Source organism: Aspergillus melleus (genome assembly GCF_016097325.1).
Source record: "Aspergillus melleus strain CBS 546.65 chromosome Unknown contig2, whole genome shotgun sequence".
In the NCBI taxonomy this organism is placed as follows: domain Eukaryota; kingdom Fungi; phylum Ascomycota; class Eurotiomycetes; order Eurotiales; family Aspergillaceae; genus Aspergillus; species Aspergillus melleus.
Window position 1 is genome coordinate 3,437,813 of NW_025763371.1, and position 15,420 is coordinate 3,453,232.

At 51.3% G+C, this 15,420-nt stretch overlaps 5 protein-coding genes across 5 annotated transcripts; 2 read left to right on the forward strand and 3 right to left on the reverse strand.

The window, feature by feature from the left end:
- Window positions 1-96: 96 nt before the first annotated feature.
- Window positions 97-1,521, reverse strand: LDX57_004028 (25S rRNA (uracil2843-N3)-methyltransferase; the record flags this gene model as incomplete). The annotated part of the gene is made up of 1 exon (XM_046085676.1): window positions 97-1,521. The coding sequence occupies one exon, from the start codon at window positions 1,519-1,521 to the stop codon at window positions 97-99; it is 1,425 nt and encodes a 474-aa protein (XP_045941639.1).
- Window positions 1,522-2,285: 764 nt separating this feature from the next.
- On the reverse strand, window positions 2,286-4,964 carry LDX57_004029 (putative cell wall proline rich protein; the record flags this gene model as incomplete). Its single annotated transcript, XM_046085677.1, has 1 exon — window positions 2,286-4,964. One exon carries the CDS (start codon window positions 4,962-4,964, stop codon window positions 2,286-2,288), a length of 2,679 nt encoding a protein of 892 aa, XP_045941640.1.
- A 6,297-nt stretch (window positions 4,965-11,261) lies between these two features.
- On the forward strand, window positions 11,262-11,989 carry LDX57_004030 (uncharacterized protein). Its single transcript, XM_046085678.1, has 2 exons — window positions 11,262-11,480; window positions 11,537-11,989. The coding sequence occupies exons 1-2, from the start codon at window positions 11,367-11,369 to the stop codon at window positions 11,849-11,851; spliced, it is 429 nt and encodes a 142-aa protein (XP_045941641.1). The 5' UTR covers window positions 11,262-11,366; the 3' UTR covers window positions 11,852-11,989.
- Window positions 11,990-12,979: 990 nt separating this feature from the next.
- LDX57_004031 (uncharacterized protein) lies at window positions 12,980-13,761 on the forward strand (the record flags this gene model as incomplete). The annotated part of the gene is made up of 2 exons (XM_046085679.1): window positions 12,980-13,027; window positions 13,093-13,761. The coding sequence occupies 2 exons, from the start codon at window positions 12,980-12,982 to the stop codon at window positions 13,759-13,761; spliced, it is 717 nt and encodes a 238-aa protein (XP_045941642.1).
- A 169-nt stretch (window positions 13,762-13,930) lies between these two features.
- LDX57_004032 (uncharacterized protein) lies at window positions 13,931-14,838 on the reverse strand (the record flags this gene model as incomplete). The annotated part of the gene is made up of 2 exons (XM_046085680.1): window positions 13,931-14,587; window positions 14,665-14,838. 2 exons carry the CDS (start codon window positions 14,836-14,838, stop codon window positions 13,931-13,933), a joined length of 831 nt encoding a protein of 276 aa, XP_045941643.1.
- Window positions 14,839-15,420: the final 582 nt, after the last annotated feature.

Genomic DNA, 15,420 nt, shown 5'->3' on the forward strand with positions numbered 1-15,420 from the left:
ATGGTCGTCTAAATATAAAATCCCTCTCGAAGATCCAACTTGTATCCAAAAAAAAAAAAAAGAAAAAATCCGACCCCAAAACTTCATATATATATATCACTTACCATCCAACCGCCTATAAATATGAACCTGAAACCTCATATCCTCCAACCCCGCCCCCTCCCCAACATCCCAGCTCAGCCGGGCAGCCTCTCTCCTCCACCATCGCGAATCCTGCGAATAGACTCTTTCCCACTTCCCCTTCGCCACGGACAGCAACGCATGATCCAGCAGGAACTTCATCGGGTAATTCCTCTCCTGCGGCGCCGACGCCGACGCCGAAGCTGCAGTAGTCTCCGCCTCACCACCCCCGTCGCTCTTCTTCGTATTGCCGCCCTTCCCTAGCTTCAACGTCGAGTAGCTCCCGGGGCTGTCGACGACCAGCAGCACAGTCCCGGGCTGCAGGAAATCCGTCATACGGAGCAAGAACCCCGTTGCTTTCGCCATCGATGTCGAGAAGAGTTCGTTCAGCGTGAACATTAACGTCACGAGGACGGTGGTGGCAGGGTTCTTGCCCACCCCTTCCCCCTCTCCTTCTCCAACCCCGTCGAGTTGGTGCCGTTCTGTCGAGGACGTCGGCGACGACGACGACGCAGGGAGATGCAACAACTCCCTAAGCCCCTCATCCGGCAGCGTCAGCACATCCGACCGTCTCGACCGCACGCTGAAACCGCCCCTGACGGGATCGACCAGGGGCGCCGCGTGGCTTCTCGATCCGCGGACGTCCGGCGCCCCGATCGTCGACGCCAGTCGATCCACGACGGTCGACCAGTCGGCGATATCGACGGCCGTGACGGTGAGAGCTGCCCTCGATGCGGCTGGCGTAGAGCTGCTAGACGAGGTAGACGGCGCGTCGTCGAGAGAAGTGCCAGCGACGCCGTCGGCCAACGACGTCTTCCCGGCGCGTTCGTCTATCAGGTCCCGCCAGATAGCCGCCAACGCGACGATCTCGGCCCCCGCGCCGCCGCCGATACAGACGACGTGCGGGTGCGTGACGTGGCTCGTCGCAGCATCAGCATCAGCATCAGCATCAGCATCAGCATCTCCTCCTGCGGGGAGGCGAAGGACGTCCTTGAACAGGGCCTTGAAGAGCCCCGCGTAGCCCAGAGCTCGCGAGGTACTCCAGCGCAGGGCGTACGCGTGGAGCAAGTCGCCGTTGGCGTCGGTGAAGGCAGAGTCGAAGTCCCGGTTATACAGGTGAGATTTGATAGTCTGGATGAGGGATTTGATGTCGAGTTGGCGGGGCTCCTCGGCAGAGTCGGTGGGCGGAGGACCCGGTGTGGTCAACAGTGCCGATCTGAAGACATTCAGGAGTAATTGTTGCAGGGTGAGTGGGATGGTGGCGGAGAGGTCAATCGGACTCTCTCTCTCGTCTGCCTCTTTCGGGGCGGACTTGCTCGGATTGCTCCGTCGAGGGGCCTGCGATGGTTTCTTTTTGTCCTTGCCGGCCTTTCGGGAGGACCCTTGTCGAGGGGGTCCCATTTTGAGCTCGGGATTTGGAGCTGTGAATATATAACTGTGAAGGGCGGAAGTGGAGATGAATTTTGGCGATATATATTTTTGACGGGGTTGTTGGTATCGGCCCGTCGGAACCGAATTTATCTCAACAGTCCGGATTAACACTCGTTCTCTTAGATTACTTCTCGTTTACGAAGATCAGAATACCCACGAATGGTCAAGGAGTGTAGATATGCTATTCTGCAGGCAAACAAAAATCTGAAATAATCAGATGTCCTCGCGAGGTTCTAAACCCATAGATACAGCATCGAAATCAAGAATAAAGGAATGATCCCAATTGGACATGATTGACGCGGACAACCGCCACATACACAAATATCCCATAGAATGATGAGAGTAAAGACGATGGAAAAAGGGCAGATGCACAGTGGACCGCCAGAGAGTAAGAAGATAAGAAGCAAAAGACAACAGGCTCCAATAACGGGAGAATAAGAAAAAAGTAAGGAGAATGATGATAATGATATGTCCGCAAATTGCAACAGGACTTTAACGAGAGACGAGAAAGTGTAAAAAAAAATCGATAGAAGAGCTTTCATACTCTTACGCTTGTAAACATATACCGAGAAAAGAAATTCGTCAGTTACCCCAACAAATAAAAGAAGAAAAAAGGCTAAAAGAAGAAGAGAGAAAAAATCGAAGGCGCGATACGAAAGAGATCTTGCAAAGACCATGTCGAACGATTCGTGAACAGGTTGGCTATGTACAGGTGATCCATTTTCCGATTCGGTTCATGATGGTCGTTCTTCCTGAAAAGAATTATCGTTCAACCGGTCCTTGTCCTTCGTTCTCCAAAAGTGCATCAATCGACTAATCCGGCGACCCTTCTTCTTAGACTTTTCAGGTTCGTCACTAGGCGGCTTTTCCTCGTGACTTAGCTTACTCCTTTCAGCGTGAGGCCCAACGACCAGCTTCGATAGACTGGCGAGGCTGGAGCGCTTAGGAGCATTGGCTTGACTGGTTCGTCGGTGGACTGCGGCGGAGAAAGATGCCGCACGGTCGGTTGATAACCGAGGCCGCTGGAAAAATGTCGCGGAGAACCGGTTCAACGTGTTGGTGGTCGTTGACGCACTGCTGGTCAGCGATGGTACATCGTCGGCAGATGCATGAGGAAACTCCATTGACGGATTGTAAGAGGGATTCGAAAAGTTACGATCGGTGGTAGACGAAGTGGTGATCGAACGCGGGAAATCGGGAGACGAGCCAGGGAAGTCTGGAGATGGAAAGGAAGAGTTCGAAGCGGAACTGACGCCCTGGAGAGACAGCGGGGGTATATTGGGGGTGAACTCCATCGGTGATGTCGCAGGCCGATGATCTGCAGGCAAGAAACGAGGTGAAATGTCCGGACTAGGAGGTACCGGCACTTTGCGGAGCCACTCTTCTTGCTTGACCAACTCCACCGGACTTCTCGGCTGGTTGGAAAAGGGGTTTCTTGCATTCCGCAGTTGATCGGCAGCAGTCGGTGGCTCTGCAGGTTTGGGGGCTTCCTTGGTTGTCGATGTGATGGGGGAATCCGGGGCGCCGGCCATTTCGTGCTTTTGGATCCCAAGGCCAGCCTGTTGCGGATCGGTTGAGCTATCCCCCGCTTGACGGGTGAGTGTATCAGAGCTTTCCTTGCTTCCCAGCGACTGCTTATCGGCATCGCCTGCGACCGTTCGTGACGATGCTTGCTCATCACTTTCGCTTGTAGCCGCCAAAAAGGCATCCTCTTCCTCCTCGTAGAAAACGTCGGGATTTTCCATCGCCGAATTGTTAGCCAATCGGTTGTTCAAGAAGCTGCGGTCGAAAGGCGGCATTTCCGGAGCGCTTTCTGCGCGCCGATGATAGCGCATCTCTGGGCCAACAAACTCGCCCCGTCGACCACCGCTGTACATGCGCTTTGTCGCCGCCGAAAACCCAGTCTCAGGGACATTGCCAGATCGCATATCCGGTGTGTTGAACGGGCCCAACGCAGCGTCCAGATCGATAATCGGGCTCAAAGCATCGTTATGCGTGCCTTGTTCGTAAAAGCTCCTGGGTTTCCAAGAGCTCTCCAGCGACGGCTGCCCATCGACTTCGTCAGTGTCGACAAGGGAAACCGGGGCGGTGGGATTCGTAGGAGTCCGAATGACAACAACGGTGTCATCGTCAAAATCCACGTCCAGGCCTGAGCCAAGGTCCGAATTGGTCCGGGTAAGTACAGGCGGAGGGGCTGATTTGGGCCCTGTATCAGGTTTCGAGTGCGTTCGCTTGCCCTTGCCTCTCGTCAAGATTGCCCCCGCCCACGAGCGAACCTTTTTCTGTCGCTTTTTCGCCTTGGAGCTCTTCTTTGACGTTCCTTGATCCTCGACAGATGTCAAAGAGTCGTCATCAGATGATGAATTTCTCGGGGTTTCGGACCAGCGGCTGCCGTCACCCATTTCTCCATTCTTCCTCAGTGCTGCATCGAGGATCCCTGCGGACATGCTCTTGCGGAACCGCGAGTGACCGGCAGCCGAAAGGGGCCGTTTTGCTCGCGAGAAATCGTCACTTCCGCTCGAATCCAGCATCAGAGACGCATCTGCGGTCCTCGGACGAGGCTTGGGTTTCTGACTTGTGCGAAACGACGTTTCGTTTGCTGAGGAGGGCGGGGGGTCATTATTTCTAACGACATTGGGTGGTTGGATTGTGCTTTCGGAGTCCCTCGAGACTTCGGATAGCGGTCGTTCGACCGCGGGGAAAACGAAGGGAGTTTCAGAGTCCGAAAGGTTTGAGGGTTGCCCATTGATTGTGATTTGGGGAGAGGCGGGCGGAGTCGGTCTACTTAGAGCGGTTGCCGAGTAGGAGATCGGTTTGTGGGGGGTGTCTGAGGTGCCGGGATCCCGCATTCCGTCTGCTGGTGTGCATGGGGCGCTCCCGATCAAGCCTGCAGGGCCAAACGCATTGGTGATAGCGGTCAGGTCCACGCTAGAGACAGCCTCCGAGCGACGATGGGCATGGCGACGCCTTCCGGGACCGACCGCAGAGAAACCGGGTCCCGGAGCAGGGAGTTTGGCAGGCCCGGGTACGGGCGTTGGGTCCTCAGCTTTCTGGCCGGCTTCCACCGTCCCAGGACCGACCATGTGTTCACCGCCGACAAATTCGCTGCATCGTCGACGATGTCCGACCGGTCGGTTCGGCGGGGGTGTGGGCAACGTGGGTTGTGTAGACTGTACCGCACCCGGATTGAAGGAGAAGGCCGGAAGTGAATGACGGGCATTCGATGGAGGCTCGGCCGTCGGAGGCATTGCGTCTGGTTCTCGGGCGGGGAAGACAAATGGAGGATTCGGAAGCGGCGTTGACATGGCTAGATGGCGGCGGCTACGTCCGCTGGGAGGTTGACCGAGCGGTTCGAAGTGTTGAGAAAACGCTGACGAGTGTTGAGGCGGCAGAGGAAGAGAGATCGAAGCCATGACCGAGGATCGATGGAGTTAGAAGACCAAGTTCACATCCACCTCGAGTCCACAAGTTATCGGATCAGCCCCGTGGTAGATACGTTCACAGTTGATGTGATCCAGACGCACGGGGACCTCCAGACCAAAATGAGACTTTGTCTGGAGGTCTTCAAATTCGCACAGAGATCATTGAAATTCCTGGACCCAAGTCACGTAGTCCAGAGCACCGTCTGAATGTTGAATAGGATTGCAAGACCGAGCCGGGAAGAGGGGAATGAAAAAGCCTCCTTAAGCGCACGGGGCAAAAGTTGACGGTCGCTTTAGTTAAATTGAGTCGATAAGATAACTACAAAAAAAAGTCGAAATCAAGAAACCGTGCAAAAAAATAGGGCGGCAAAGTAATATTTTGTCGTGCAGGCTGTAGAAAAAAAATAATATTGTAAGGAACGGACGGCCACGGGTAGGCCAGAAAGTACGGAGGTTGTCGGAAGAAAAGGAGAAACGAGTGGAAAAGAGCGATAAGAGAGAGAAAAGTGTGGTGAGAAGAGAAAGAGAGAGAGAGAGGGAAAGAAGAGAGAAGGAGGAGGGTAGGGAGGGAGAGAGGAGAGAAGAGAGAGAGGAGAGAAGAGAGAGAGAGAGAGAGAGAACCTGGAAAAAGGAAAATGAGGTCGAAGGAAGGAGAGGATGATAGTTGTAGTGACGGGTCGCCGTACGGAGCAGCCAATGCCAAATACGGCGGGATGGGAAATAATGATAAAATAATAATAATAATAAAATGGCTGACTTGCAGCAGAACCAACCTAAAAAATCGGGTGGGGAGGGAGGAGAAAATGGCGACGTCAGGGGATGATTGGCCGGTTGGAGGGAGAGTGGAGGCGTACGGACTTTCTTACGCTGGATTTTATTATCTGCGAATTCTGTATTCTGTATTATGTACTATCATACTATCGAATGGGCTCCCCTTTCAGGTCCATGGACTACTGTAGGTACTATCTACTACGGAGTAGACTCCCCTGCAAAGTGTCTGGGCACTTGGCTGGCGCCGTCCCTGATGACAGCTGATACCGGCGACATCACTCATTCGCTTGAACGGTGGTGACATCCCGATTACTTCCTTCACTACGACTGGACTAAGATAGCTTAGTATCATTTAGATGCATCTCGGTTTCTACGGGGAAATTGACGGTGGAGAGCCTTTCGGATGGCTGCGTCTTCTCTCCCGCCATGATTCGACAGCCTGAACGTTGACCTAAAATTTCCTTGATTTACGGAGTATGGGAAAATGCCTGAAGAATCGACTACTCCGTACCCTCGAGGATCCCCTCTTTGTCGAGGGAAACGAACCGAACATGCAAGTCAAAGACGTCATGGAACAAACGCTACTCCGTCCGGGTGAGCGCAGTTGGTTGCCACCCGGATACGAGCTTAAAAACCCCCTGGGTTTGGGGCCAATGACCATGATCAAGCATTATTGAGTTTGGGGGTGGAAACGCAGGTAGCCATCGGGAGCACTGGTCATTGAACGCCTTATTGATGGTAATCGAGTACTCCGTAATGCCACTGAAGTTACTGAACACAATGGAAAAGAGAATCCGAAGTCGATCCAACCTGGAAGCCTCACCCGTTCGTTGCGGTCTCGTACCTTCGTATTGTTGATTTCAATTCCCCATGGATCGAATTATTCATCTGCCTGGTTAATCTATTAATATTAATTGAGGTTCCGGAGAAATCCCTCCAGGCACCCATGGGACAAACGCTAAATTGCCCGTACCTGAGGGAGTAGACCAATTACATGTCGCAAGTGGGGCCTAAATCTCGCTTGTCTCGGTGGAGGCGACCGAGCGCCACCGCTTCTGGGAGGCGCGCTAACCGCATCTGGCGCTAGTTTGATTACCTCCTGTAAAGGGTTGTTGACACGTCTTGACCAGGAGATGGTTGGAAGGTGAAAGTGAAACCGCCGCCAGCTGGAGTCCCCTCCCTTCTCCCGCAAAAGACAAGAATAGCAGATCTGCCTCAATTATTTGTTTGGTCCTTGGGAGATCGTCCGCCTTTACTCCGTAGTATCACAACTCCCTCCATTGTTTCTTGTTGCACAGGCCAGCCATACTATTGTTTCGCATCCCCTCGAAATTAACGTCCTGCTCCTGATTCTTGTAGGAAAGGGCCGAACCCCTGGTCATGTTTCTTGCGTTCCTACTTCCTAGTTCCTACCTACGGATACTTCCCTCCCCCTCCCCTCCTCCCCTCATGAGCGGCGATAGACTAGTACCTATCCGTGCCTAGCTAAGACCAAGTCACTTTTGGTCTTACTCCGTACGGAGTCCTCCCTGACAGACTGACCTCCGCCCCCTACATTAGCGCTGCAAACTAACTCTCAAGAGGGTGTCCCATCCGCTTTGCTGATTGGGTTCTCATTTGCTGCATCCCCTCGTTGACCGAACCAAGTCGTCGCCCATGTGTCTCAGTGGCTCTTCCCCCCAACGCCACTAGGACCGTACTCACACTCTCCCTCAGTATGTTGGTCGATCATGGAGGGATTGGGTGGTATGTATCTATTTCAAGAACCGTTCGTCTTGAGGCCGATGGTAGGCACCGCTGCATTCGGCTTAGCTAGAGGACGACTTTCCTCTTTCGTGCGAATTGACATGAGTTATGGCTGCATCTAGATTGATCTCGCTGTTCTACCAATGTATGACCATCGATTACATACTTATACTACTGTGTAATACCCAGGGTCATGAGACTACCACGTGATTCACCCTTGACGGAGACGCTGACCGTCCAAGGGTGCACTTACGCAGTACACTAACGACTTGTTGCCCCGGGCTTCCCCCCTCCCCCCAGCGTTGAATCTGAGATGATCATTGCACTTGCACACCTGTCCGGACAATAACGAGGAGACAAGGATTATACCAAGATCTTTCCGCCGACGGACAGGCGAGGGATGGCGAAAGGTTACCGACGGCCATCCTCTCTGCGATCAGTACGTGTTCTTATCGGTAGTTGCATGAAAGCTCCGCTACCAAATGAGCTAGATGCATCCATAGCTGCCGAATTTCCAGTTTTGACGGCCCTTTTCGAAGCCTCACCTGCCCGTTTGATCCGACTACGGCCGACACGGCACCTTATGTAGAGTTTTCGGGCAGAAGCAAAAAAGCATAATGGTTTAGAACGCTCGTCGAAGCCTGACGTGGTATTCCAGCGCCTTTGCGGCTTTTCCGAGAAATCGGACGGTCGCTTCTCTCTCCAACATGAGCAACCTGACACCTACTCCGGTGTACGTCTCATGTGTTGTTCATTAAGGTGGATCATCTTCGGCTCTAAGATCTTCTTGCATGGAAGTCTGGATTTGAGAGATTTAAGACACCAGTGGGGTCGAACCGATCAACGGGGCAACACTTCGTGGCCATGTCACTCCCACAAGTGTTGAGGGCTTGAGGCCCATCAAGGAATGTAACGCTTTACATCGACTCGAGTCAAGAAGGGCTTGACAATCTAATCGATCCAGGCGCCAATGATCTTGCTGCCTCCGTCAATGTATATTAATGTTACCAGGGCCTTGGAAGTAATTATGGCATCTGACCTCGTGTTACGTCGACTACGTCTAGCATGACATTACTGGAAGCCTTCGCGAGATAGACATGTAGATGCTGCGATGACACTGAAGTGTCAGATTCACCTCATGCAGCCTCGTAAGATTGATCTCAGAATTTCTATTCAGCGATCACAATACGGAGCAATGCCCCATAATACAGTTGACAGGCACACATGAGTTCATTCGTCCAATATTCCCCTCGCATCGTACACAGAGGCAACCGATGTGACTCTGATGAGACCGACTCACAACTAGCCCTTGCACCTTGCAGATGAGAATCCTTATAAGGTGAAGGGAGCTCAATAATCGACTTCAAAGCAAGGGATACCATGAACTCAATATTGGTATCCACCTGCCTTGCCACGTCTACTGATCTGACTTTTTACTTCCTCTCCTTCCCCTGTCTATGTCTGCGGCGTATTTATCTACACATCACACGATCTAAAAAAGCTACTCTGTACGAGCGGGAATATTATCCTGGCGACAGGTCTATGACTGTACCTGTGTACAGAACTATTGTATTTTATACCGAGTCGACCCATGGATCGCGGCGGAAGAAGTCTTCTAGAAAACCCTTCCATCCATGGATCCCGCCGCATTGAAAATCGATCGAATCCACTTCGCAAATCTGAGTTCGGACTCTTGGGGCCGAGCGAAGAATAAAAAAAAAAAAAAAAATTAAAAAAATGGTCAACGGCCATGTCCGATCCTCGTGATGTCATCTTCCGATGCAGTCGCACTGCATATGTTGTGTCTGTCCGCAATAAAAGTGCCGTGGGTGTTAACTATGCAAAGAGGACATGTTTTGTTTCCCTTTCAAGCCTCCGAAACCGGAAGAGAGAACAAGTGACAGCAAGAGAGCCGAAAGTTGGAGCACATTGGAAAGAAGACGATCGATGTCTCTGATTACAGTTTCGCCTATCAAATTTTGGATCCCTCAAGGTACGGCCCCTCCGGGTCATCCAGAATTCTGCCTGTGATATGGCACGCCTAAGGCTTGGGTTCCAACAACTGAGATTCGCGGGCTCATACCTATCCCATACAAAACCTTGTGGATATGTCAGACAGATCTATCTGCCTGGAACCGAGCGTGTTAGTGTACATCCACTAGATGAAAAATGTGAATGCTCGTTTCGCGCGCAGGCAAGGGAACTGGATATCACTATTGCTTTCGGAAGATGACCTTTCTATCGGTATGGCAGAGCATACATCCCCTTGCCAAATAGACCGGCAGATGGTGCAGAGACCAGTCATGCTATTTCAAAGGTAGTTGGCTAGGAATTCAGTGTCGCCTACACCATACCTCTCCTGGTCTGGCTTACCGGCCCTATCAATCAGGGCGTTTCATTGAGGTATAAGAATACACAGCACTGACATTCGGATGTGTCCAGTGTCGAAGAGCGCATATCATTGTGTCTAACACTATACTGACTTGGTTTTGAATGCTGTATCCCCGATCTCCCGGAGAGAATATATCTTTGCACATATATGGCTTATGCTTCAACATAATGAATCACCTGAGCGATATATCTCCACAGGTACCAGCTTTGAGTTGTTCAATATTGAGAGACCAAACTAACTCCATTGGATCCCTCTAGTGCCACACGGAAGGTTCAGCATGACTTATATTAGGATTACGGCTTCTCATCTGCGATAAACCGTTTCGGCAGTACTGGAGCTCAATCGGAGAAGAAAAGGAATCAGTTGAAATCTCCCTGGACTCTCACCTTGTTGTCTCACAACAAGTTTCTATCTTCAAGATTTTTTTCACAATTTGGACCAAAACTGCTCGCAAAGTGGGTAATCATAACGAGCAAAACTTGATGGGAAGTATAGTAAAGTTTTGTTGGCTCATACACCTTTAGGGAACTGGCTTGAGGCGTACAAACGTCGAATTCATAACCCTAAAGGCGACTGAAATATAATTTCCATTCTTCTGACTCGAACACCTCCCGGTAGGAAGCGCTAGACATCTATTTTTATTCTTAAACTACGGACTAAATATGCGTAGTGTACAATAGTCGATTTTCTTGTTCATCCTGTGTTCGATCGGAACACCAGTTGCCCAAAATATCGAGGTGTGAATGAATCTCATTCACAGCGACTATTTTCAATATACAGTGAAGTCACAGTAAACGAACAACAGTAACGACGGACAACTGAATATTCCATTTCTATCAAATGTGGATTAGAAGGCTAGCCCATGGTCGTTGGCCGGGACTCGGTCTGGGTAGGGCTTCGCACCTAGGGCTTGCTCGACATTCAACCAAGCTTTTCGACGACGTCCATAACCAGAATAGCGCCTAATAAAAACGACAAGAAATTGAAAAGGAACATGAAGTAATAGGCCCATAGCAAATAGCATAGGGGAATATGGAAGAAGACAGGAGAAAGAATCAGCTACCAACCCCTCAGGGTTACCGAGCAAAGCGTACCCGGTGACGCCAAATGCGCCATTACGAAAGCACTGGAGTCGCGAGGGTCCTCCCATTGGATTTTCCACGGTCGATTTGATCATTAGTCTGCGAGTTGTCCCCGCAGTAACGTTCCCAGACTCTCAGTGTGAGCGTTGTGATGGGGAATGGCGAACCAAGGCGTGGCCCAGACCCGATGATATCATCGCCGACCAAGACGTCATTCGCCTCGACTAGGAAGGATATCGAGACCACCCAACATATAATAAGCTCGAATTCTTCCTGAAGTAGACTTTTCTTTAGCAGATTCAAAGACAATTATCATCTACAATAAAGACAAAACTCGTCCCTTTTTATCTACACACACACAACTCTTCTCCAATTCGATACATATCACATCCTCCTTACACAATGTCTTCCAACACCTTCCACACCACCACTGAAGACCTCCGCAAGGCGGAATCCAAGCTCTCCAACGCCCACGGTGGCAACCCCCCCAAGGACTCCGACGTCTCCGCCATGAAGGTTCGTTGCTTGGCTCTCAGCCTGCCTGCCACGACCGAAACTAACATCCCATATAGTCCGTCCTCGAGCACAATACCAACAAGCAGGCCGAGATTGACCAGACCAAGGCCAACCTCCCCTTGCCCGACCAGCCCCCCAAGCCCAGCGACTGGAACTCCGCCGACCAGCGCACCGTCAACGTCGGCTCCGGCCGCACGGAGGCCCCCGTCTCCTTCGAGAACAACAGCGCTCTCCGCGAGCCCGCCACGGCAAGCAGCAGCGTCCGTGAGAACGGCGAGGAGTGGCACCACAACACCGCGCCTTTGAGCAACGTCGGTCGCCAGGCTAAGGATAACCTTGACGGTCTTCCTCGTGATGCTCTGGCCCGGTAAATGAGATGATGTTGGGAGTTCTGTTTTACTTGCTTTGGTTTCGGGAGTGAACTACTGTGATTCACGGCTTATGATGAAGATAATGATTTCTTTTCTTGCATGTACTAGTAATTTGAATGACCAGTACTTTTGAGCATGATATTTTCCCCCTTTCCTTTTGGAATTTGTAACTTGTAGGTCTATATTTTTGGTAGATCAATGGTTATAATCTCGTTGATATCGGCTTTGCATTTTTGAAACTATACACTAGTTCATTTGATATTGAAGAGCGTTTTAAGTAGTTTGATTACGAGTGTAATCAAGAACCAAATTATTTAATCTCGTTGCTAAAATCTAGATCATCCAGTTGTACATAGAGCACGTGACCAAGGCGTTTTGATCATCGCCCGTCATAATAATAAAGTTGTGTCTGCCATCACTTCAGCCCAAAAGCCAACGATGAGCCCAGACGACCGAATTCACATGCTTCAGGTCTCTCGTGCATATCGAATTACGGACAAGAGCCAGCACCTACACAATGATCGAGAAGACACGATAATGCATAGTTGCCATTGGATGACTGGGCATGACGTCAAATCTGCCCTGTACGGACGATGATGGCAACCACCGAGGATCATAACGCAATTGAGCATACCGTGGGAGACCCGAATTTCAGAGCCCGGATGAGGTAACAGCGGTGGATTTAGGATTCAGCAGGGCTCTATGATGTGGGCGATCGTCAACCTACGGTGGTGCAGCCCCTCAGATCAGATTCTGGAACGCAACAGTCCCTGGAAGAAAGTGGACTCATCGACTCATCTTTCTTGTCTCAGGCCAATCTGGCGCCACTAAGGGGGTCTCGAAGGCCTGGGAATGGCCTTTCATTGACGTACCAGCTGTTGGTCGCTGCGATATGGGCGGTTCTGGGAACGGCGGACTGGCGCCGTCAGAATGACATCACCTGGTGCGTTACAGCGTTGAGGAGGTCGTCGACAGCGACAGTGCAAAGCTATTTAGCTATGGCATTGCACCGGACATTCTGTTCTGATTCATATCATTTCCACATCAATCTCCAATCACCAGGACTCTTAATTCTATATCAACCGCATTTCTACCATATCTTTCTTCCCTTCACCAAACTCTACCAAAATGGATCTTCAAGGACAGCCCATCCCCCGCGGCCCTACCAGCACCAAGGTATGTTGGAAGAGAATATCTGGCTTCTTAGAGATTTAGGTTTTGAGACTGATGACATGCTTTAGGTCACTACCGACCCCGAGGCTTCTCGCAACCCCATCCACGAATCGGCTGGACCGGTTCCCAACGATTCTCTTGCCGCCGAATCTGCCACCAAGGGCGGTGCATTCTCTGAGAACCGTAACGCTCAGCCCGATGCTGCCGGCTCGCGGGCCGCAAACGCTTCCGGCGCCACTGAGCTGCCCTCTGCTCGCGTCGGCGCTGCCCGTGAGAACCTAGACCGCCAGGAGAAGTACGCTGAGGCCCTGGGTGGCCAGGGCGACTTCCCCGGCCCTCACATGCCCAAGTCTGGATACGTTGGCGGCACTACCGGCGCCAAGAAGGATCTTGGTATCGGAAAGAGCCAGGCCAGCGGCAGTGGCTACAGCCAGTACAACGGTGGCCAGGCTCCCACCTACGCTGCCGATGTTACCGGCCAGTATGCCGACGCCGCTCAGTACGGCAAGGCCAAGCCTAAGGGTGTCAACATCTCTGAGGGCGGCTTCGGAGATGACCAGCCCAACGCTAGCTTCAACACCGACATTGGCTCGGAGAACGACCCTGGCCGTTTTGCTGAGCACAAGTTCCAGCGTATGGCTGCCGAGAGCGGTCCCGATGCCGCTGGTGGCCCTCGCCAGAAGGGTGTTGACGATCAGAACCCCTGGCAGCAGCTGCAGGCCGACCAGCGAGCTTAGATGAAATTTGTTTGTGACGATTATGGGTTAATGAAAGCTTTTGAGCGGGTTCTCACTGGATGTTCCTTTTTACTTTCAAGCCTCTCGGATGCGAAACATGTATTATAGATGGATATGAATATGAACATTTTCAAAATATCTTCTCCTTTACCATCGTAACTGTCCGACTTCACATCTTCTTCAACATCTTATGCCTATCTCCCCCATCTTCATGATTTTGCTCATCTCCATCCTCATCGTCGTCATCCATCGGCACCGCCTCGATGATCACCTCATCCAGAACCCCTCCATCAAACAAGACCCTCTCATGATGTCTGCCCCAACCACCACCGCCGCCAAAACGTCCCTGTCTCTCCCTCTTCATCACCCTCTGCCAACAAACCCCAATACACTCAACCACTCCCATCGCCACGACCGCCAACCACGACATAGCGAACAAGATCGCCACAGGCGCCCATACCCGATCCGTGCGTCGTAGATGTCGTATCAAGGCGTAGATCCCCAAGGGTCGGCGCTGGGTGAGGAGGTCGGGTGTGGGTGTGTCCTCTGCCTCCTCTTGGTTCTTGTTAGGGAGCCATCCGGAGGATTCGAGGGTTGAGTGTTGTTGGACTTGGTGGGGGGAGGCGGACGAGGAGAGATGGCGGGCTTGGTTGATGAATATGCCGTAGATCTGGCGTAGTCGGGGGCTGGGTTTTATTGTTGATTGTCGGGGTGAGGTGGGAGGATTTGGGTTTGGGTTGGTGAGGAAGGATGGCGAGATGAAGTGGGTATTGGGATGTTGATTGGGATTTGTGTTGGTGTTGGTGTTGACGTTGGTGATGTGGATCTGTGAGGGAGGGAGAGTTTAGTAAATGTATGACATTTGGTATAGATTAGGTATTGAATTTGGTGAGAACGGCGAACCTTTTGAAACTTTCCATGATTCCTGAATGTAGGATTTGATGACGATGATGATGATGTCCACGACGAAATCGCATCTTGACGACCTTTCCCAGGAGCAGGAGTAACAGGCGCCCCTTGTACCTGAAGACACACCGACCCGAGGAAGAGATAGATCGAATAAAAAAGAAGTAACATGACGAACTCCCCTTTTTTATCTTGCTCTGGAGAAGTTGAGCTCGAGTTCGAATTCAACAACTGACCGAAATATGTAGGTTTGCCTTTCTTCTCGAAGAGGAGGGCGTTGAAGGGAGTACTTATACCGATCTAGAACCTCCTGTGTATATGTGCATCTACACCGTAGAAGCCAAATCACAACGCACGCAAGCTGCAGGATAAATCTGACTTGAGTTGACTGACGTCCAATCTCCTTGCGTGAAATGACATTTTCGTTTTCTGTTGTCCTGATGGTGCAGATCAATGGAATGGTTCGTGGTGGATCGTCGATTATTTCCTGCATCCCTTGCTGCGGCTACTGGGAGTACTATTGATCGTTGTACATGTATCCAGTAGGTGTACTGTACATGTAGGTGTCTAGATAGGGTTGATATTGGATGTGATCTTGCGCTATCTGGGAACTATATCTACTTTGATTGATCTTTTGATCGTTCAATAGGGGAAGGGGGGATATAGATCCAGACTGGGCAGATCCGGTTGCCATTGAATCGCGCGCACAAGTCCCTGCAGTCGCATCCCGTCGATAATCCACACTTAACGTCC

What these genes read in the sequence shown, in the direction of transcription:
- LDX57_004030 (XM_046085678.1), top strand. Translation starts at nt 11,367, where the DNA reads ATGTCTTCCAACACCTTCCACACCACCACTGAAGACCTCCGCAAGGCG. An exon ending in CCGACGTCTCCGCCATGAAG is followed by an intron (nt 11,481 to 11,536) that starts GTTCGTTGCTTG and finishes CATCCCATATAG; the next exon opens with TCCGTCCTCGAGCACAATAC.